We start from the raw sequence: 20,673 nt of genomic DNA on the forward strand, positions 1-20,673 counted from the left end.
TCCAAAAAGAGGCTTATGGATTTCCTTATTCCTCAGCATAGGCCTTTGGCTATACTGCCTATACTAGATATTGTTGATGTGTTTTCGGAATCCAGTATGGCCCCTGATTCCTTGCCTCCAGCCCCTAGCAAACCAGACAGGTACTACAGGGTTCCTGAGCCCACAAAATCCTTTTCAAAAATCCTGTTGCGGACCCTGAAACCATTTCTCAGGGGCCCAAGGGCATTAAGGCTTCTACTGCTAAAAATCCTAACCCTTCTGATAGAGACTCCAGGGCGCTGGATAGATGGGGTAAAAGGGTTTATACTTCTGCAACCTAAGCAATCAGGGCTTTAAACTGTCAATTCCATATGCTAAAATATCAACAGCATTTCATGGGACTGCTTAAACAGAAAATTATGTTGATTTCTGACTGTGTGGAGAATAAAGATTTGCAGGATTTATTGCATTCAGCTGAACAAGTTGGCAAACATACTTTACAATGTGGTTTTGATTCCTTAGAGGGCTCTTGTAGGACTGCTGTTACTGGGTCTGTGCTTAGAAGGCATGCTTGGCTTAAGGAGCAATTTCTGCCTGATCATGTTATAGCAAAACCTTTGGATGCTCCTTTACAGCAAGACCGCTTATTTGGCAATAAGGCTGAAGAAGTTCTAAAAAGATTGGAAGATAAAGCTAAATCTATGCAAACTGTGAAAGATTTCTTACAAGTGCAGCCTCCTAGATTTAGTAGGCATTGGCCTACTAAGAACTGGTCCTTTCCAGCTCCTTCCAGAGCCACTACGGCCAAACCCAGACATTCCAAAACCACCAGGTTTCAATCCCAAGGGACTTTCAGAACTAAGCAATGGGATGCTTCCACTTCCAAATCTGGAAACAACAAGGCACCACACTATGGTAAACAATCTCAATGACTCCCCTTTAAAATTACCAAGCACTTAACTCTTGGCCGCCCCTTTGGGGGGAAAACTGGCTCTTCATTCAAGAAACTGGCAACTTATAACCCAGGACAAATGGGTTTTAAATATAGTGTCCCAGGGATACAGATTTCATTTCCACACGCTGCCAACTCCAAACAGGTGGCCAGACCTGCCCCCAAATCAGTGGGCAGAGGCTCAGAAACAAGTACTTTCCCTCCTAAACATGGGGGCAATTCAACTAGTACCAGAAGAGGAAAAGGGACAAGGTTTCTATTCCAGATTTTTCCTGGTACCCAGAAAAGACAAATCATGGCATCCAATTCTGGATCTGTCTGCTCTAAACACCTTTCTGGACATTCCAAAATTCAAGATGCTGACTCTTCAGTTACTTCCCATGCTAGGCAAGGATGCCTGGTTGGCAACTCTCGACTTAATAGGCGTACCTGCATATCCCAATCAGGGAATCTTGCAGAAGATTTCTACTCTTCAAAGCAGGCTGAATGCACTATCAGTTCTCTGCACTGCCCTTTGGCTTGTCTACTGCGCCCAGGGTATTCAGAAAGTGCTTGGCTCCAGTAATTGCATTTTGCAGGCAAAGAAATATTCAAATATATCCATACCTGGACAATTGTCTAATTCAGTCAGAAAACCAGGCCTTTCTTCTAAAACATATGGCATTTGTAAAAAGACTTCTAACCTGTCTAGGGTACACCATAAATGAAAAGAAATCTCAATTGCTACCCTCTCAAAAATTACATTCCTGGGTGCAAGCTTGAATACAACTGCCCAGATGGCTTTCCTTACGCCAGAAAAACAAATTCATTTGGTGACTTACTTCAAACAGGCGGCCACAAAAGCCCTGCTATCTGCAAGGCAAATACTGAAGCCTTGGGGTTCATGGCCTCATGCATTCTTCTAATTCCATATGGAAGACTGCATATGAGGAAATTTCAGTGGGTACTTAAAACGTTTATGGAGTCAACGTTGTCACAGCCTGGAAACAATGATTCCTATCATACCTTGCCTGCGCCTAGAGTTCCTGTGGTGGGCAGAGGCCTGCCACCAAAACAAGGGACTGCCATTCTCACCACCCCCTGTCGCTCAAACCCTAAGTACAGATGCATCAGACTATGCATGGGGGACTCATCTGGCAGGGAAGTGCATTCAGGGCAAATGGAACCCAAATCAAAGGCACCTTCATACCAATCAGAAAGATATGCCAGCTGTTCAGAATGCACGACAGCCTTCAAGGACTACCTTCATCCAGGACAATTACTGATAAATTAGGACAACACCACGGTTATGTGGTACATAAACAAGCGGGGGGGGGGGTACACATTCCTACCCCCACTGCAGACTAGCCATGGCATTGTGGAACACGGCCTTGAGCTACCAAGTACAACTACAAGCTCAATTCCTGCCAGGAAAGCAGAATGTTCTGGCAGACAAACTAAGCAGAAATCTTATGGACCCTCACGAATGGAAACTGGAACCACGGATTTTCAACATGTTGACACGCAAATGGGGGAGCCCAGACATGGATCTTTTTGCCTCACCCCAGAACTACCAGTTGGACGAATTTTGCATAAGAAATCACAAAAAAGCCTGGAAAGAGGTTTTTCCAGCTGAAGGACAGAGCATCCAATCAGTCTATGCTTTTCCCCCTCTGCCTTTGCTCTCCAAAGTTCTACTAAAAGTCAAACAGGACAAACCAAAAATGATTTTGATTGCTCCAGACTGGCTTCGCCAACACTGGTACTCACTTCTGCGCAGTGTGTCACACATTTCTCCATGGCACCTGCCTCAGACACCTTCCTTACTGTCTCAGCAGGAGAACCAAATTATGCACCCTCAGCTCCAAACATTGAAGTTTGCAGCTTGGCTAATCAGTTAAATTCACCCTTAGCATCCCTCAGCAAACCTGTGATGGATGTCATTTTGGAGGCGAGAAGACCTAGTACTAGAAAATCTTATGCTGACAAATGGAAAAGATTCTGTGCCTGGAATCGGTCTCAAGAGATGAGCACAACAGTGCCCAATTTACCTCAGATTTTGCAGTACTTAACTGAGATGCTTCATAAGGGCCTGTCTTTTTCTTCCATAAAAATCCATGCCTCAGCCATTTCAGCTCATTACAACACAGACCCCACCCTCCTCCTCTCATCCTCTTCTAAAGCAGTATCTCAGAGGGGCCAAAAACTTGAGACCACTCAGGAGAGCTCCAACACCTGCCTGGGACCTTAACTTTGTATTGGAGAAACTCATTCTACCGCCTTTTAAGCCTGCTGCAACTGCAGACTTAAAATTTCTTTCCTGTAAAACAGCCTTCCTTTTAGCAATCACTTCAGCTAGAAGGATATCTGAATTGCAGGCCCTTATGGCAGTGGAGCCTTTCATCATCTTTCGTGCGGACAGGGTGTCACTCAGGACCAATCCATCATTCATACCCAAGGTGGTATCCATTGTGGCTCTTGGCAGTCCATTTATTTGACAACTTTCTTTCCCAATCCACAGAACAAGGGAGAGCGGATTCTGCATTCATTGGATGTACACAGACCACTTTGATTCTACTTGGACAAGACTAAATCTCGAAGAAAATCTGAACTGCTGGTAGCATTTGTTGCAGGGGCAGAGGGGAAGGCTATTTCAAAGCAAACCATTTCTAAATTGATAAGCCATTGTATTCATTTCTGTTATAAGCACCATGGAAAACCTATCCCCGGGTGATCAGATCTCATTCCACCAGGGCTGCATCTACTTCCACAGCCTTTCTCAGAGGTGTTCCTACCAGGGATATTCTAGAAGCTGCTACCTGGAGCTCAGTTCATACTTTCACCAAACATCATCACTTACCAATTTTCTCTAAATCCAGAGTTGGCTTTGCCACTGCTGTTTTCCAGGGCCTTATAGCTGGTCCTAATGCTGTATAAATCCATCCTCCCAACCTGTAGATTCAAGGTTTCAGAGGGCCTTTCTAAGAGAAACCCTTCTATTGCCCCTGAGAGGTTGCCTAACCGCCACACTCTGGAGGCAGTTGTGGTGGTAGTTGTCTTTGCACTTTGCCTGGCAAAGCATAAAGGCAGGTTCGTGGGTGCTAGACATTATTTCCAGAGGCTGTATAATTCCATTTTCTCCTTCCTCCAAAACGGAGACTAGTTCCTGATTTTCCACCCAGTCAGCAGGAACTAGCAGTAGCAGAAAAAACAAAGGGACTAGAAAGAGTCATCCAACTTGTCCCAAAGACTAACAAGGATCTGGAGTCTACTCAAGTTTCTTTAGTCCCAAAGAAGACAGGGGACCTCGGACCCATTTTGGACCAGAGCTGTCTAAACCAGTTTGTGAGACGGACAAAATACTAGATGGTCACAATTCAGTCCTTTTTGCCTCTGATGAGGAAGGACACTTGAATGTGCTCAATAAATCTAAAGGATGCACACAGTCACATAAAGTTAGAGACATTTGAGGAGATTTTTCCATTTTCTGTTGGGAGCCAATCATTATCATTTCAGAGCATTGCCTGTGTCTCACCACAGGCCCCAGGGTGTTTACCAGGATGATGACAGTAGTTAGCAGCATGACTGTCTGCTGGGTATACAGGTCTTACCATATCTAGACGATTGGCTCCTAATAGCTACCCGAGTCTAATGTTATTTCAACACCGAAACCTCTTGCTCCAGTTACTTCAGAAGCTTGGTATCACCATCATTTGGGGAAACTGAAACACTAGAGTTCATTGGATGCCACATAAATAGTCTCTCAAGTAGTCAGCCTTCCCCCTCGCAGAGTGCTTTCCACCTGGATGACAGCATTAGCTCTACTTAGACAAATTTCTCCCCAGCAAGATTAATACTGTGAATGGTAGGCATAATGGCATCCACTATACTACTCGTACCCTTGACAGGATTCCACATCAGAGTTCTTCAGTGAGTACTGGCCATACAGTGGTCTCAGAATCATTATCCTTTCCATGTAAAGATAAGAATCATTCCAATTTGCAGAAGCTATATATCTTGGTGTGGTGGGTAACAGTCCCCTCCCCTAATGGAAGGGTCTCTCTTTTTTTGTAAGGGACATCCTAGTGGCAGTGGTGACCACAAACCCTTCCCTACTGGGGTGGGGATGGGGCATTTCGAGGGGGGAAAATGTCCAAGGCTCCTGTTTGCAAACAGAGGCAAAACTTTGCATCAACATTCTGTAGATGAGTAGTCCTTCTAACGTTGTGTCCTTCAGGATACTCTTCCCCAGAGCTGTGACTGCCATTCAGGCAGTCAGTGGTATGGTACCTGTACAAGCATTTGGGAACGCACAGTTACCCATTATGTTTGGAGGCCGTGAGGGTATGGCAGTGGAGATGTCTTCACATCACTTTCTAATAGCAATGCACATCCCAGGGAATTCCAGTGTTCTAGCGGACAAACTGAACATATCTATTCTGTTGCCTCACAAGTAGTCCCTAAACTCAGTAATAGCAGCAGAGATTTTCAGTCGGTGAGGGTACCCTTGCTGCACTCTGTGTTTTGCTTCAACAGATGCAGCAGCAACTTCAGCCTGATCCTCCAACTTTAATCACTGAAGAATACTCTTGTCCATCATTGGCCCAGCAGCTCCTCTGCGCCTTTCCCCCCCTTCCCCTAATACGCATATTCTTAGAGAAAGCAAGCATGTGCAAGGCCAGAGTAATTCTCATAGCCCCCTTTTGGCCTCTACAGACATGGTTTCACTTCTTATGGCCTCTTCTACTTAATCTTCCCTGGATGCTGGACCACTTCTCTGATCTTTTGTCTCATCCATCTGGCTTGCCTTCTCTGTATTAGAAGTCCATGAAACTAATTGCTTGATTTTGTGGATTTTGACATTAGCTGGAGATGCCAGGCTGTCCCCTGCAGTGGTTCACATTCTACCATAGCATGTGGAAAAGATTTTCCATGTGGGCAAATTCTAAAGGTATATATTCATTCTCTGCTTCATTTCCTACCATCTAATAGTTCTTTTCAGAACATTTTTCATGCTGGCTTCAGCTTTTCTGCCATCAAAGTACAGTTAGTGGCCATTTCCAATTTCTATATAGGCTTTGACAATTCCTCTGTAGTCTTGCTCAAAATGTTGAAAGCCTTCTTAAAGGTTAACTTCTTTCTCGGACCACCTATTAAAGATCTGATGCCTCATTGGGACATTGCTGTTATGCTACAGACTTTGACACAATCGCCCTTTGAACCAGCGACATCAGATATCAAATTTCTCTTTGAAAACTATTTTTCGGGTAGCAATTACATCAGGTAAAAGAATTTCAGAAATTACAAACCCCCCCAATCTGGTAAACTAAATCTTAAGGACAGGGTTACTTTGAGAACTAACCCCCCCCCTTTTTTTTTCTTTTTCACCACAAGTGGCATGCGACTCTAACTTGAATCAGTCTGTTTATTTACAGTTTTCATTCCAAAATTTTCTAATAAAGGGGAATACATCTTGCATACTTTGGACATGCACCACCAGTTACAGTTTTACCTACACAGGGGCAAGATCCTTCAGGAAATATAATCAGGTATGTCTTTCTCAAAGCAGAAATGGGGGAAAAGCCATTTCCAAAGTTACTCAATCCATTTTGTCATCCAAACCAAGAGCAGAGTTAGCCAGAGCAGTAGCTACATCAACATCATTTGCTAACAGACTTCCTGTTGATGTCTGTGCATGAGCTACTTGGTCAGCTCTGCACACTTTATTTGCCATTACAAATTGGATGGGCAGTAAAGATCTTGTTCGTCCATTCCTACCACCATTCTCTGAAATGTCCTTCCATGAATCCACCCAGGCCTTAGTGCTTGGGAATCTGTCCCACAGTTGAATCAGATGAGAATAGACAGCATTGGATACAAAAGATGTTCTTCGTGTTTCACTGTTGCAGTCATCACATTTGGGTTATGTGCCTGCAGGTAGCCCTCAGTCAGCCTGAATACCAAAGTCTTGGGATTTCTGAGTCAGATGCTGTCGCCTCTTCCATGACGTCAGGTCGTCAGGGGTATAAAACATGGAGTCGACGCCATTACATCAGTCTTTCTTGCTGTGCAGTGCCCGAAGCAGAAGCAGTTCACAAGTGCTGGTCGGCCGCCTCCTGAAATTTCCTTTTTCAAGTTTCAGACCTGAAGTCTTCTAAAAGATAAGTATCCTGTTGGGGACCATTTTTTCTTGCTCTAACAGATGTCAGAAAAAATTAATAATTGTCTTTCCTGTGAGAACTTTCATTGTTACTGCGTCACCTGTTTAGGCCCAGACCACGACGTCTCTCGCTGTCGGTTTTGTGCCTTGTTCAACGACCGAACTATTCGTTGTCGGGCTATTTTTTTGCTAAATTCTTTCGCTCTCGATCTCCATACTGGCTTTGATAAGCCATCCGACTACCGATATTCCAAAAAAAGTAAGGATAAAGACAGAGACAGGCCGCATAGATCAAAAACTGCCGACGACGCTACCGTTAAGCTAGTCGCCAGTCCGCCGGTGCTCAGTGAGGCGCATTCGCAGCCCCTGATACCCGCTTCTACAGATTTGCAGGCCTCTACTGAGACTCATTCGGAGTCCGGTATGCAGGCGCGATGCTTCTTCGACTATGGAACCTGCGGATGTCTCTTCCTTGGATGGGTCCGGAGCCACTGTGCAGGCACCGGCTACTGAGGGTGTATTCAGGGCTTCCGATCTTCATATTAAACCAGCGACTTTGTGTCAGACCAAAAAAAGGAACCTCTCAGGCCTAAAGTTTGCACTACACCTAGGAAACTGACCAAAGCACATTATCAGGCCCACATGCCACAAAAACAAATGCTTAGAATGGCTGAAGACCTCATTACTTTAATTAGGGAAAGTCAGCCTTCCCCCTCAAAAAGACCAAGAACTGATTTTCCTCCTCATTCTTCAAATCAGGAGTCTGATAACTCTGATCCTTCGGATCATCAGGACATACCCTTATCTACCTATGAGGATTCTGATGCAGAGGATTTCATTCCCTCTGCTTCCCCTGCAGAAGATTTTTCTTTTGGTGAAACCCTGCATACCCATGGAGAGTATTTCCGCTGGGAGAGCCAGGACTACTATCAATCCAAAAAGAAACTTGCCTCAGCACAGGCCTCTAGCTATCCCTCCTGTTCTGGAAATTGTCTTTTTGGAATCCAGCCTTACTGCCGATTCTTTGCCTCCAGCTCCCAGGAAACCTGACTTGTACTACAGAATACCTGACTCCCACAAATTTGTCTTTAAGAATCCTACTGCAGATCCAGAGACCATTTCCCATGTACCTAAAGGCATTAAGGCTACAACTGCCAAAAATCCAACCCCTTCGGATAGGGATTCTAGGGCTTTAGACAGATGGGGTAACAAGGTATACACCTCTGCTACTCCTGCCATTAGGGCTTTAAATTGCCAGTTTCATATGTTAAAGTATCAGCAGCATATTATGGAGCTAGTTAAACAGAAAATTATGTTTATTTCTGATTGTGCAGAACACAAAGATTTACAAGAGTTGATGCATTCTGCTAACTAAGTTGGTAAACATACTTTGCAATGTGGGTTTGATGCCTTAGAGGCATCTTGCAGAGCTGCTGTCACTAAGTCTGTTCTTAGAAGGCATGCTTGGCTTAAGGAACAAAACTTGCCAGATCATGTCGAAGCAAAATTACTAGATGCACCATTAAACCAAGAGCATCTCTTTGGCAGTAAAGCAGATAAAATCCTCAGAAGGATGGAGGAGAAAGCTAAATCTATGGAAACTGTTAAAGATTTCTTACAAGAACAGCCACCTAGATTCAGTAGGCACTGACCTTCTACAGTCCCTTCCAGGCCTTCCCACTCCAAACCCAGGGGCAGCAGACCACCAAGACTTCAATCTCAGGTAATGCACAAGCAGTGGAGTGCTCCCACGTCCAAAACAGGGAGTAGTAAGCTGCCATCCTATGGTAAAATTGCACAATGACTTATCCTTAACTCTTTCAAGCCTTGCCCAAGTACTTGCACCTTTAGGAGGGAAACTTGCCCTGCATGCCAGAAACTGGGAGTATATTACCCAGGACAGGTGGGTCTTAAACATTGTTTCCCAGGGATACAGATTCCACTTCCACTCACTCCCAACCCTAAGCGGATGGCCAGACCTCCCCCCAAATCGGTGGGCAGAGGCCCAAAAACAAGTAATTTCTCTTCTCGGTATCAAGGCTATTCAACTTGTCCCAGCAGATCAAAGGGGATAAGGCTTTTATTCCAGACTGTTTCTGGTACCCAGAAAAAGAAAACTCTTGGCGGCCTATCCTGGATTTGTCTATTCTCAACACCTTTCTGCTGGTTCCAAAATTCAAAATGCTAGCTCTCCAACAGCTGCTTCCTGTGCTAGCCAAGGACTCCTGGCTAGCAACTCTAGACTTAAAAGAAGCTTATTTGCACATTCCCACAAGGGAATCTTGCAGGAAATACCTACGCTTCAGTTCTCTGCGCTTCCCTTTGCCTTATCTACTGTGCCCAGGGTGTTCACAAAGTGCCTAGCTCCAGCCATTGCATATTGCAGGCAGAGAAGAATTCAAATTTACCCATACTTGAATGATTGCCTGATTTAGGCAGACAGTCAGGAATTGCTACTACAGCACCTGGTATTTGTAAAAAGACTTAACTTTATTGGGGTACACCATCAACGAAAAGAAATCACAGCTGGTACCCAGCTAACAGATTGTATTCCTGGGAGCAAGCTTGAGCACAACTTCCCAGATGTCATTCCCCACTCTAGAGAAACAAATTTATTTGACAAACTACTTCAATCTACTGGCCACCAAAACCCGGTTATCTGCAAGAAAAATTCTGCAAGCCCTAGGGTTCGTGGCTTACATTCTACTAATTCCATATGCAAGACTGCATATGAGGAAACTTCAGTTGTACCTAAAACGTCTCTGGTGTCAACATTCTCAGGACATGAAATCAATAATTCCTATCATTCCTTGCCTAAGGACAGAGTTCCTTTGGTGGGCAGAGGCCTGCGACCACAACAAGGGACTCCCTTTCACTCTACCCCCTGCTGCCCAAACCCTAACAGCAGACGCATCAGACTACGTGTGGGGGGCTCCCATGGCAGGGCAGTGCATTCAGAGCAAATGGATCCCAAAGCAAATGCGCCTGCATATCTGCCCCTCCTCTCAAAGGTTCTACTAAAGATCAAACAGGACAAGCCAAGGACAAGTCTGATTGCACCAGACTGGCCACGCCAGCACTGGTACCCTCTTAGTACTGCCACCATGGCACCTGCCTCAGACTCCTTCCCTGCTGTCCCAGCAGGCGGGCCAGATTCTGCACCCTGAGCTACAGACCCTGAACCTTGCAGCCTGGCTCATCCCCTGAACTCATCACCAGCAACCCTCAGTAAGCAGGTGCTGGATGTCATTCTTGAGGCAAGGAGGCCTAGTACTAGAAAATCCTATTCGGAAAAGTGGAAAAGATACTGTTCCTGGAGCCAGTCTCAGGGAAGGGACACAACTGTGCCCAGCTTACCTCGTTTACTAGATTACTTAACAGAAATGCTCCACAAAGGCCTATCCTTCTCTTCAATTAAGATTCATGCCTCTGCCATCTCAGCTCATTATAATGCCGAGCCACCCCTCTTCTCTCATCCTCTGGTAAAACAGTTCCTGAGAGGAGCCAAAAATTTAAGACCCCCCACCCCCCAAGGAGAGCTCCCACTCCAGCCTGGGACCTTAACTTTGTATTGGAAAAGCTCACGCTTCCGCCCTTTGAACCTGCTTCTACAGCAGAGTTAAAATTCCTCTCATGGAAAACAGCTTTACTTCTAGCCATCACTTCAGCAAGAAGAGTGTCTGAGTTGCAGGCCCTTATGGCAGTGGAAACCCTTCATTATCTTCCATGCGGACAAGGTTTCCCTCAGGACTAACCCATCTTTTGTGGCCAAGGTGGTGTCTACTGTGGCTTTAAACCAGTCCATTCATTTGCCAACTTTTTTCCCTAATCCTCAGAATAAAGGAGGATCCTGCACTCCCTGGATGTGCACAGGCAGCTTAGGTTCTATCTGGACAGAACTAAGCCTCTTAGAAAATCTGATCAGCTGCTAGTCAACTTTGCTGCAGGGGCAGAGGGCAAGGCCATTTCAAAGCAAACCATTTCTAAATGGATAGCACACTACATCCATTTCTGCTACAAACACCATGGGAAACCTACCCCACAGGGGATCAGAACACATTCCACTAGGGATACATCTACCTCTGAAGCATTTCTCAGGGATGTCCCTGTCAGGGACATCCTGCAAGCTGCAACCTGGAGCTCTGTACACACTTTCACCAAGCATTACTACTTGCCTATCTTTTCTAAATCCAAGGCTGGATTTGCCACAGCAGTCTTACAGGGCCTGATTGCCAGCCCTAATGCTTCTTAACTACCTCCACCCTTCCTCAGCTTTGGGAGTCAACCCACCTCAGCTTTGGGAATTAACCCAAATGTGATGACTGCAACAGTGAAACATGAAGAACATAGTACAGTTGTGTACACTTACCATAAATGTAGGTGTTTGAGTGTATTCACTGCTGCAGTCCTGGTTACCCTCCCTCCAGCCCCCATGTCTTCTCTTTACTTCTACATATCCTTTTTGTTTGGAATATCTTATATCATTGGTATTTGCTTTTTGCTAGAGGCGTTCTATACCATTTGATGGCTTCCTATTCTGGGGGCTCCTGACATCTGGGGCAAGAAAAACTGATGTAATGGCGTCTGCTGCATATCCCTGACGACCTGACATTATGGAAGAAGCGACAGCATCCGATGCAGAAATCCCAAGACTCTGGTATTCAGGCCGACTGAGGACTACCTGCAGGCAGATAACCCAAATTTGATGACTGCAACAGTGAATACACTCTAACATCTACATTTATGGTAAGTGTACACAACTGTACTTTATGTACTCACCATAACGATAGGTCCATGTTGTCTCCTTTTCATTTGGTTCAACATCCCTCCTGCCAGCCCCCTCCAAACTGGCCCCTTATTCAGGAGGACCGAGGTTAGGATTATGATTACTCCTTTCAGGACCTTATTTTACTGTATTCCATGGCTTTGGGATATGTTGCTTCCTCAGACAAGATGTTTTGTTTAGTGGCAATAGTCATTTCAAGTATGTAGGCAATGCCAACTCAATCTGAGGTGTTGAGATGGAAAGCAGGAGGTTGTAGGTTGGGGAGGAGTTGAGACTCCAGAGCAAAGTCTTCCTAGTCATTGCTAGGATTAGATCCCATCTAATCTGACAACCTACAGTTGAATCGGAAGAAAAGTTAGACAACATGGATCTATCATTATGTTGAGTACATATCATTCGTTTTCACAACCAGATCCTAATCACAGATGCAGTAGTTGAGGCCTGTGAGTCGCACATCTTGGATCTCAAGGTGTAGGCCACATGGAGCTCTTAGGAAGGAAAACTGCAACAAAACAAGTGTTGGGTATCATTAATACAGTCAGTGTTGGACAGTTTGATTGCCAGATCCAGTGAAAGTGTTTCTAGACAACAGACATGCAACAACTTTTTGTTGATCCAACAGTATTGCCTCTGCACTGTAGCATGGGATACTTTGTGGCTTCATCTAAGAACCTCATTCCTAACGATAAGGAGAATAGGACACTCAACAGGTTTGAGAAAAAGGTTATCACATTGGCTGATATGGTTTTCAGCACCTTAAATTGCCAAATCCATGTGCTAGCTTACCAGCAGACTTTGCTGAAAAAGATGAGAGTCAAGGCAGGAGAGGATCATGGACTGGTATCTGAAGTAGGAGATGCTTGAACTGTGTGACCTCCCAACCCAGGTTGCCAAGTGCTCCAAGCAGTGGTGTTATATTACTGTAGATAATATTACAGGACAGGAACTACAGTACTGCAAATTTGGAGATGTCCATGGATGAGGACATAGTCCTACCAGACCATGTGACGACCAGAGCTCTTTAATGCATTGTCAGACAAGAATCTCCTCTTTGGATCCCCTGCTGAAGGTGTCCCCAAAAGAGTGGTGGAGAGGGAAAAAAAGCAAAAAAAAAAAATAAATAATAAAACACTATGCAGTCAGTCAAGCAGCTTCAATCCCAGGCACCAAACTTCAATAGAAACTGCCCTACCCAAGTCATGGCCTTTGCATCTCTGAACAGATAAAGGTAAGAATACCAAGGGAAAGAAGACCAAATTTAGGAAAGAATGGCAAGCTAAAGCAAGAGAGAAGTGTGGCGAAGACAGCAAGGCTGTGATTGTGATGAAATAGACAGATGGGGGTGGGTTTGGCATAATGGTTAAGGTATTCACCTCACTGACACAAGGTACAGGGTTCAGTTTTGACCTCTGGGTGTTGGCTAGGCTTAAGATGGTCCTTCAGGGCAGACGGCCTAGTTATCCAGCTATGAATGTATGACATGATTCGGTCTTGCTGCCCCCCCCCCCCTTTGAAAAAAAAGTCAAATTTCTCCCTTCCTTGACTTTGTTTTCCTCTTCTCCCTGTAAGGATACTTGGAAGTTTAACATCATTGTGGAGAAAAGGAGAAAAAGGCATAACTTAAGACCGTCGGGTCCTAAAAATCCTAGAATAAGGCAAGAAATAATTTCAAAGCTTCCCGAGTTTGGGGACAACACCCCATCAGCACCATGGGACCAAGTGACCTTAATACTCTGTTTGCTAAAAGAAGTCCAAGAACAAGAGGTCTTAGAGAGAGTACCAAAAGAAAAAGAAAATTCATGATTTCATTTGGTGCTGTTTTTGCAGTCAGGAAAGAAAGCACATGGGGACCTATTCTAGCCATGTCAGGACTAAAATGCACACTCAAGTGTTGACTCTACAAAGCATTTTACCTTCTGTCACCACAAGTCTTAGAGGTTACCTGGGTCAGAGGGATGCATACCTGCATATTCCTGTTTCCAGGTACCACAGAACTTTCCAGAGTCTGTAGCTCACCTCCTTGACCTTTGGCTTGCCTGTTGTACCAATGTCTTTTGCCTAATGCTTGGATCTAGTGTTGCATTTTTGGATCCACATCTGTCCATACTTGAATGACTGTCTCATTCAAGCAGACAAAAGAGATACACAAGGCCTTGAACTTTGCCATGTTTCAAAAAACTGGGTCTGCCATCAATCTAGCTAAATCGAAATTAGCTCGTGCAAAGTGTGTGTTCTCTGGAAGCCCTGATAGTTACTGAAGCCTTTATTTAACTTTAGTCCAAAAGTACTTTTTCTAACCCTTTTCTTCCAAGCCATCTTGGAAAAGAATGTGACCACAACATCCCTCGTGGAGTGTCAATATCCAGTCCATCTCAGAAATAGGTCCTTAGACCTCAAGTCCGCACATTTTTCAAATGCTACAACCTAGCGTGGCAACCAGGCCCAGGACAGGGTATGCTTCTTCCATTCTACAAGATGTGCTTTCTTAAGATACAATTTACAGCCAGCCTGACAGCCATCCACTGGTCTTATGCTTTTGGAGTCGTTCCCCAGTTGAGGACTGCCAATAACCGTGTTACAGGTGTGTTGCAAACTTGCCATAAATGTGGATGTCTGCATCCATTCATTGTTGTAGTCCATATTTTGTCCCTCCTTTCCCTCTTTTTCCTTGGCACGTATGGTTGGGGTAGGTCCCACTTAACCCATTACCTTCCATCTCATTTCCCTAGTGGACCCAGTCCCTCATTGATCGTTTCTTGCTTCCTAGAGAGGGAAATTGAGGGCTTCCAGACTGAGTCTAATACTTGGGGGGGGGGGGCTCATTTGAATAATAATCATTATAATGAGCATCAAGATCAAAATTCACCCCAGGGATCACATCGGTCGCCCTGTTAGACAGGGGTCCAGGGAAGTAAATATTGCAGGAAGAATTATCCAGGGAATTGTTATGGCTAGGCTTGTATAGGCCCTAGGGCCGCTAGCCTAGTACCAACCTGTTAACCCATAAGAGAGAGCAAGTCTGTGATAGTATTGTATACCATGCACTTTCCTCTTGCATTCTCTTCTAGCCTATTCTGCCTTTAGATGTATATAGTGCACATATACTTGTACACTGTTGGCTTTACTGTTAGTCACACTGTTAAGTGACAACATCCAGTGATAGACTTGACTTTAGAGACCATTAGCCATTCCATTGAAAATTGTTGCCATTTTAAAGAGAGAGAAGCACTGATTTAACAAAAGACTATTGTCATATTGAGTGTGCCAGTTGATCTTACTGAAGCAGGGATCTCTGTCTTCAAAATTGAAGATGCCCTGTTCTGATGGTTATTGTACTAATCTTCCACAGCTTAATTAAATTAATTTTCTTAACAGATTGACAAAGAAGAAGTCTCTCTTAGACGAGTCATCGGAGCCAAAAAGGACCAGTACTTCTTGGACAAGAAAATGGTGACGTAAGTCATTTTAGCAGTCCATGTCTGTTCTAAATGAAGATAGACAAATGTATAAGCTAATCAAACTTGCATGTGCACGCACAAGCAATAAAATGTATATTTCAGTACTGTTTCTTTAGCAACTTCATTGATGTCAAAGTCCCTCTATAGGCATACCAAGTGGAAACAATTTTCAACCGTGATGAGTAATGACGGCAGCCTCTGAACTATGATTAGTTTCATCATCATCAACCTCCATTTTCCCTGTTTTCTACATGGGGTTGGGGTGTCATGTCAACTTGTCACCATCTCTTTCTATTCAGTGCCACTCTTCTGCTTTCTTCAACATTCATGCCGGACTGTCACAGGTCTTCTCTCGCACAGTCTATCCACCTGTTTGCTGGACATCATTATTTCCCCGCTGCCTTCTTCCTATCTGTCCCAAATCTTCACCATGTTGTCTTCTGTTTTTCTGCACATGTGCCCAAATCACAGTAATCTGCTCTCTTTGATCTTTTCTGAAATTGGAGCTACTTCGCTTTCTGCTCTTAAATCCTCATTTCTTTGTATATCCCAATGTGCACCCTACCATCTGTTTATTGGACTTCCTCTCTAATCACCTTTAGCTTTCTCAACTGCTCTGCCTTCACTACCCAGTTTTCCATACCATATAGCAGTACTGGTCACACCACTGTTTCGTACACCTTACTTTTCAGCTTCTTGGACATTCTTCTATTGTATACTACATCTGATAATCTGTGCCAATTGGCTGCAGCCCCTCTGATTCTAGTTTAGACCTCCTCATTCAGACTTCCCCTTCTGCTCAATCACCCCTCCCAGGTACTTGAAGATGTTAACCTGTTCCACTGTTTTCCCCTTCTAGCTCAATTCTCTGCTTCTTCTGAACAACATCATTTGCTGCCACTACAACTGTCCTATCTGTGCTCAATTTCATCCCATGTGCCTTCTGATTTGCATTCCATTCCCTTATCCTTTGCTGAAATTCTTGCTCAGAGTCTTGCCTGTAATGCCACATCGTCTGCATACAGCAACTTTGTTGATCTGTCCCCTGCGACCCGTTTTCATCACCAGTATGAACAGCAGTGTGCTCAGAGCTGAACCGTGATGCACATCCTCTCCCACTGTAAACCCTTCTGCGAGATCAAACACTGTTCGCACTTGAGTCATTGGGTCCTTGTACATAGCTTACTAATTCTAACAATGTTTCTGGGATTTTGAACCACCACAAGACTGCCCAAATCCAATTTCTTGGGACCTTGTCATATGCTTTCTTCAAGTCTAGGAATAGCCAGTTGGACTCTTTCCTCATCTCTACCTTCTTCTCAACTCTGTCTTTGACTGCAAACATCAGGTCGATTGTGCTGCATCCTGAACTGAATCCAAACTGTTTAGCTCCCATTTTACTTCCTGCTACTCTGCATATTCATTTATCAATCACCCTGTCCGGAACTTTCATACAGCATGATAGGAGATTGATCCATTTGTGCTGTTCACAGTTGTGAATGTTTGTTGTTGAACACTGACACTAGTATGTTTATTCACCGGTTGTCTGGGATACGCCTTTCTCTCCACACTGCTTTGAGTACTCTGGAGCCATTTCTCTGTCTCTCCCAGCATCTTTATCATATCTGATCTCATTTAAGATTGCTGCTGTCCCTGACTTCATTTTCCTTAGTTTTGCTATTACTTTTATGTAGGCTGTGTCTGGGACAGTACAGCTACTGTGGGCTTTTTTTCATTCAAAAGCTGCTGGAAGTACGCCTTCCATCTGCCTTTGTCTTGTGGACTGGTGAGCAGGTTGTTGCTGGCATCCCTTATAAATGATGTCTGACTATCTTCTTTGTCTTTTTGTGTTTGTCTAGTAATTTGATTTTTTTTTTTTTTTTTGTGCTCTCTACTGCCATACTTTGTAGAAGCTGGTAGAGTGCTTCTGATGCCTTGTTCTTTGCTGGTGCAACTCCTTTCTTAACTTCTTTGTTAGCGAACCAGTATTCCTTCATAGCTTGGTCCGTCTTTTTCATCTCCCACTTTTTCTGCATGCGTTCTTTCTTTTGGTGACTTCCTGGACTTCTGCATTCCACCACCAGCTTTCTTTATGTACCCTATTTCCGTACCTGGCTCGGCCACATATTTGTTCTGTAGTCCTCACACATGCTATTTTGAGGTGCCTTCTTTTTCAACTCCACCTGTTTATTCCACCTATTTTTGTAAGGTGCTAGAACCCGGAGTAATTCTTTGTGAACTGTTGTGCTTTCTTCCCACTGATGTTCTTCGTGTTTCACTGTTGCAATCATTACATTTGGGTAATCTGCTGGCAGGTTGCCCTGAGTCGGCCTGATTAACAAAGTCTTGGGTCCTGCATCGGTTGCTGTCCCTTCTTCCATGACGTCAGGTCGTCAGGGGTATAAAACATGCAGCCGACGCCATTACATCAGTCTTTCTTGCCGTGCGGTGCCCGAAGCAGAAGCAGTTCGCAAGTGCCAGTCGACCAACTCCTGAAATTTTCGTTTTCGAGTTTCAGAACCGAAGTCTTAACTAAAAAGCTAAGTACCCCGTTGGGGAAACTTTTTCTTGCTCCTTACCGATGTCAGTAAAACTTAATAATTGCATTACTTGTGGGAAGCAAATACCTCATAAGGATTTTCATTTGTACTGTATTCCTTGTCTAGGCCCTGACCATAACATACCTTGCTGTCGGTTTTGTGCTAAATTTAATCAATGCACTATTAAACGTCTGTATATTTCTGCTTCTAAATATTTTGGCTCATGCTTTAATTATCCAGAAATGTCATCGGTTAGCAATCCGACTACTGGAATACCTAAAAACGCAAAAAAAAAGACAGGCCGTCGAGGTCCAAAACTGATGACGCTTCTCCTAAGCCAGTCACCAGTTTGCCGGTACTCAGTGAGGCACTTTCGCAGCCCCTGATAACCGCTACTTCTGATTCGCAGGCCTCTACTGAGACCCATTCGGAGTCCGGTATGCCGCGATATGTTTCAATTATGGAACCTGCGGATGTCTCTACCTTAGATGGGTCCAGAGCCATTGTGCAGGCACCGGCTTCTGAGGGTGATGTCCTTCAAGAATGCAACTGCAGTCATAACATGTGGGTTGTCCTGCCTCAGGCAGCCCTCTGTCGACCGGATTCCAAAGTCTGGGTCCGACGTCGGCTGATGTCGCATTTCTCTCCGACGTCAGAGCGGCTGGAGTACATAAGCATCAGCCGACGCCATTTTCTTCAGTCTTTCTTGCCGCGTGGTGCCCGAAGCAGAAGCAGTTGGCAAGTGCCGGTCGGTCAACTCCTGTATTCTTCGATTCCGAAGTCATCAAAAAAGCTAAGTACCCCGTTGCGGACCTTTTCTTGCCTCAGCCGATGTCAGAAATTACTGAAAAAGTTAACAATTGTCTTTCTTGTGGTAAACAAATACCTCATAAGGATTTCCACTCTTACTGTCTTCCTTGCCTTGGCCCAGACCACGACGTCTCGGCCTGTGTAGCCTGTGCTCGCTTCAACAAGCGCACTCTCAGGCGCCGGGCAGAGTTCGCTGAAGATTTTTTCAGCGATAAATTTGCTTACACCATGCCGTCGGAACTTCCGGCATCGCAAACTCCCAAAAAGCGAAAAGACCGGGACCAACATCCTCGGCCCGCGTCTACCTTCGACTCCACGCCAAAACCTAGCGCGAGTGCTCCGGTTCCCTCTGAGACGGTCTCTCCACCGCTCTGAACCGAAGACACCGCATTACCGATGACTCTGATTCCGGACATCACTCCGCCAGTTATCGATTTTCCTCCGGATACCGAAACCGAAGAAATGCCCGAGACCATTGCTGTAGACAAGGTCACTCCTGCACGTGGAGCTGCCAGGCCTCCTATGGCCATGTCTATTAAGGCCTACACTAGGGCTAAGGCAGCCAGCAAAACAAAGCATCTTACTAAAACCTTACCTCTGCCTACTCCAGAGACACAAATTATGTCCATGGCTGCTGAATTAATTTCTATGATTAGAGGTTCACAGGCCCATCCTGAGAGAGGATCCCAGCCTCCTTCTGATAAAAGGCCCCGGGTTGAACCCTCTGACCCTATTCCTTCAGATGAAGATTCTGAGGGCTCTGTCCACTCTGATAGCCAGGAAGAGCTCTTCCAGACCTATGAGGACTCGGATGCAGAAGATTCTATCCCCTCGGCCTCCCCTCCTGAGGATATTTCTTTTGGGAAAGTTCTGCATACCATGACGGAACATTTCAAGTGGCAGGGACAGGATTATTCTGATTCCAGAAAACGCCTTAGGACTTTCCTTAAGAAGCCCCAGCACAGGCCCTTAGCTATTCCTCCTGTACTTGATGTTTTGGATGATTTATATTCTGACTCTAGTGCTGTCCCTGATTCTCTTCCTCCTGCTCCAGCCAAGCCAGACAGGTATTACAGGGTCCCAGAAACTCATTCCCATTTATTCAGGGCCCATACTGCTGATTTGGAAACTATTTCAAAGGGGCCTAAAGGAGTTTCCGCTTCCACCTCTAAAAATCCATTGCCCTCCAACAGGGAAGCTAGGTCTTTAGAGAGATGGGGAAAAAAGGTTTACACATACACTACTTTGTCCATGAGAGCTTTGAATTGCCTTTTTCATATGTTACAATATCAGGATTTTCTGTTAGAAGATTTACAAAAAACATTGGCCACTCCTGATCCTTTGGACAGGAAGGCTTTGCAGGAAGCTATACATAACACTCAACAAGTAAGCAATCACTTCCTGCAGTGTGGATATGATGCACTGGAAGCTTCATGTAGGGCAGCTATGACAGGGGCAGTCATTCGTAGACATGCGTGGTTAAAAGATCAACCTCTACCAGATCATGTAAAGGCAAAACTTCTGGATGCACCTTTGGAAAAGAACAAGCTTTTTGGTGCTAATGCTAAGGATGTGTTAAAGACCATCGAAGAAAAAGCAAAATCAGTTCAGACGGTGAAAGATTTCCTCCAGGTTCAGCCCCCCAGATTCAGTTGGAATTAGCCTTCAAAAAAACTGGTCCTTTCCTAATCCAGAAAAGTTTCAAAGGGGTAAAAACAGACGTGGCCGAGGAAGAGGCCAGTACAGAGGCCCTTACAGGGGACGACAACGGCAGCCAGGAAACCAAAGAAGTGACGCAGGGGTTTCACCAGCCTCACAGCCACAATCTCAATGACATTCCTCTACTTCCGCCTACCAGGGAACAAATAGAAGCTCCCTTGGGCGGGAAATTATCTCTGTTTGCAGAAAATTGGCACAGACTGACAAAGGACAAATGGATTTTGGACATTATAGACCGAGGGTACAGGTTCCACTTTCATACCTTGCCAAGAAAACAAGGCATGCCAAAC

General features: G+C 44.8%; 1 protein-coding gene across 1 annotated transcript in view; it reads left to right on the forward strand.

Annotated features, from left to right (window-relative positions):
* The window catches only part of SMC3 (structural maintenance of chromosomes 3), a 2,445,376-nt gene that overhangs the window by 400,231 nt on the left and 2,024,472 nt on the right, over positions 1-20,673 (forward strand). Inside the window, exon 4 of the mRNA XM_044056330.1 lies at positions 15,232-15,311. Within this exon, the coding sequence (XP_043912265.1) occupies positions 15,232-15,311 (80 nt within the window). The remainder of the gene's footprint in view (positions 1-15,231; positions 15,312-20,673) is intronic.

The sequence above is a fragment of the Protopterus annectens genome, chromosome 14.part0 (assembly GCF_019279795.1).
Source record: "Protopterus annectens isolate FY-2018-M chromosome 14.part0, PAN1.0, whole genome shotgun sequence".
Classification (NCBI taxonomy): domain Eukaryota; kingdom Metazoa; phylum Chordata; order Ceratodontiformes; family Protopteridae; genus Protopterus; species Protopterus annectens.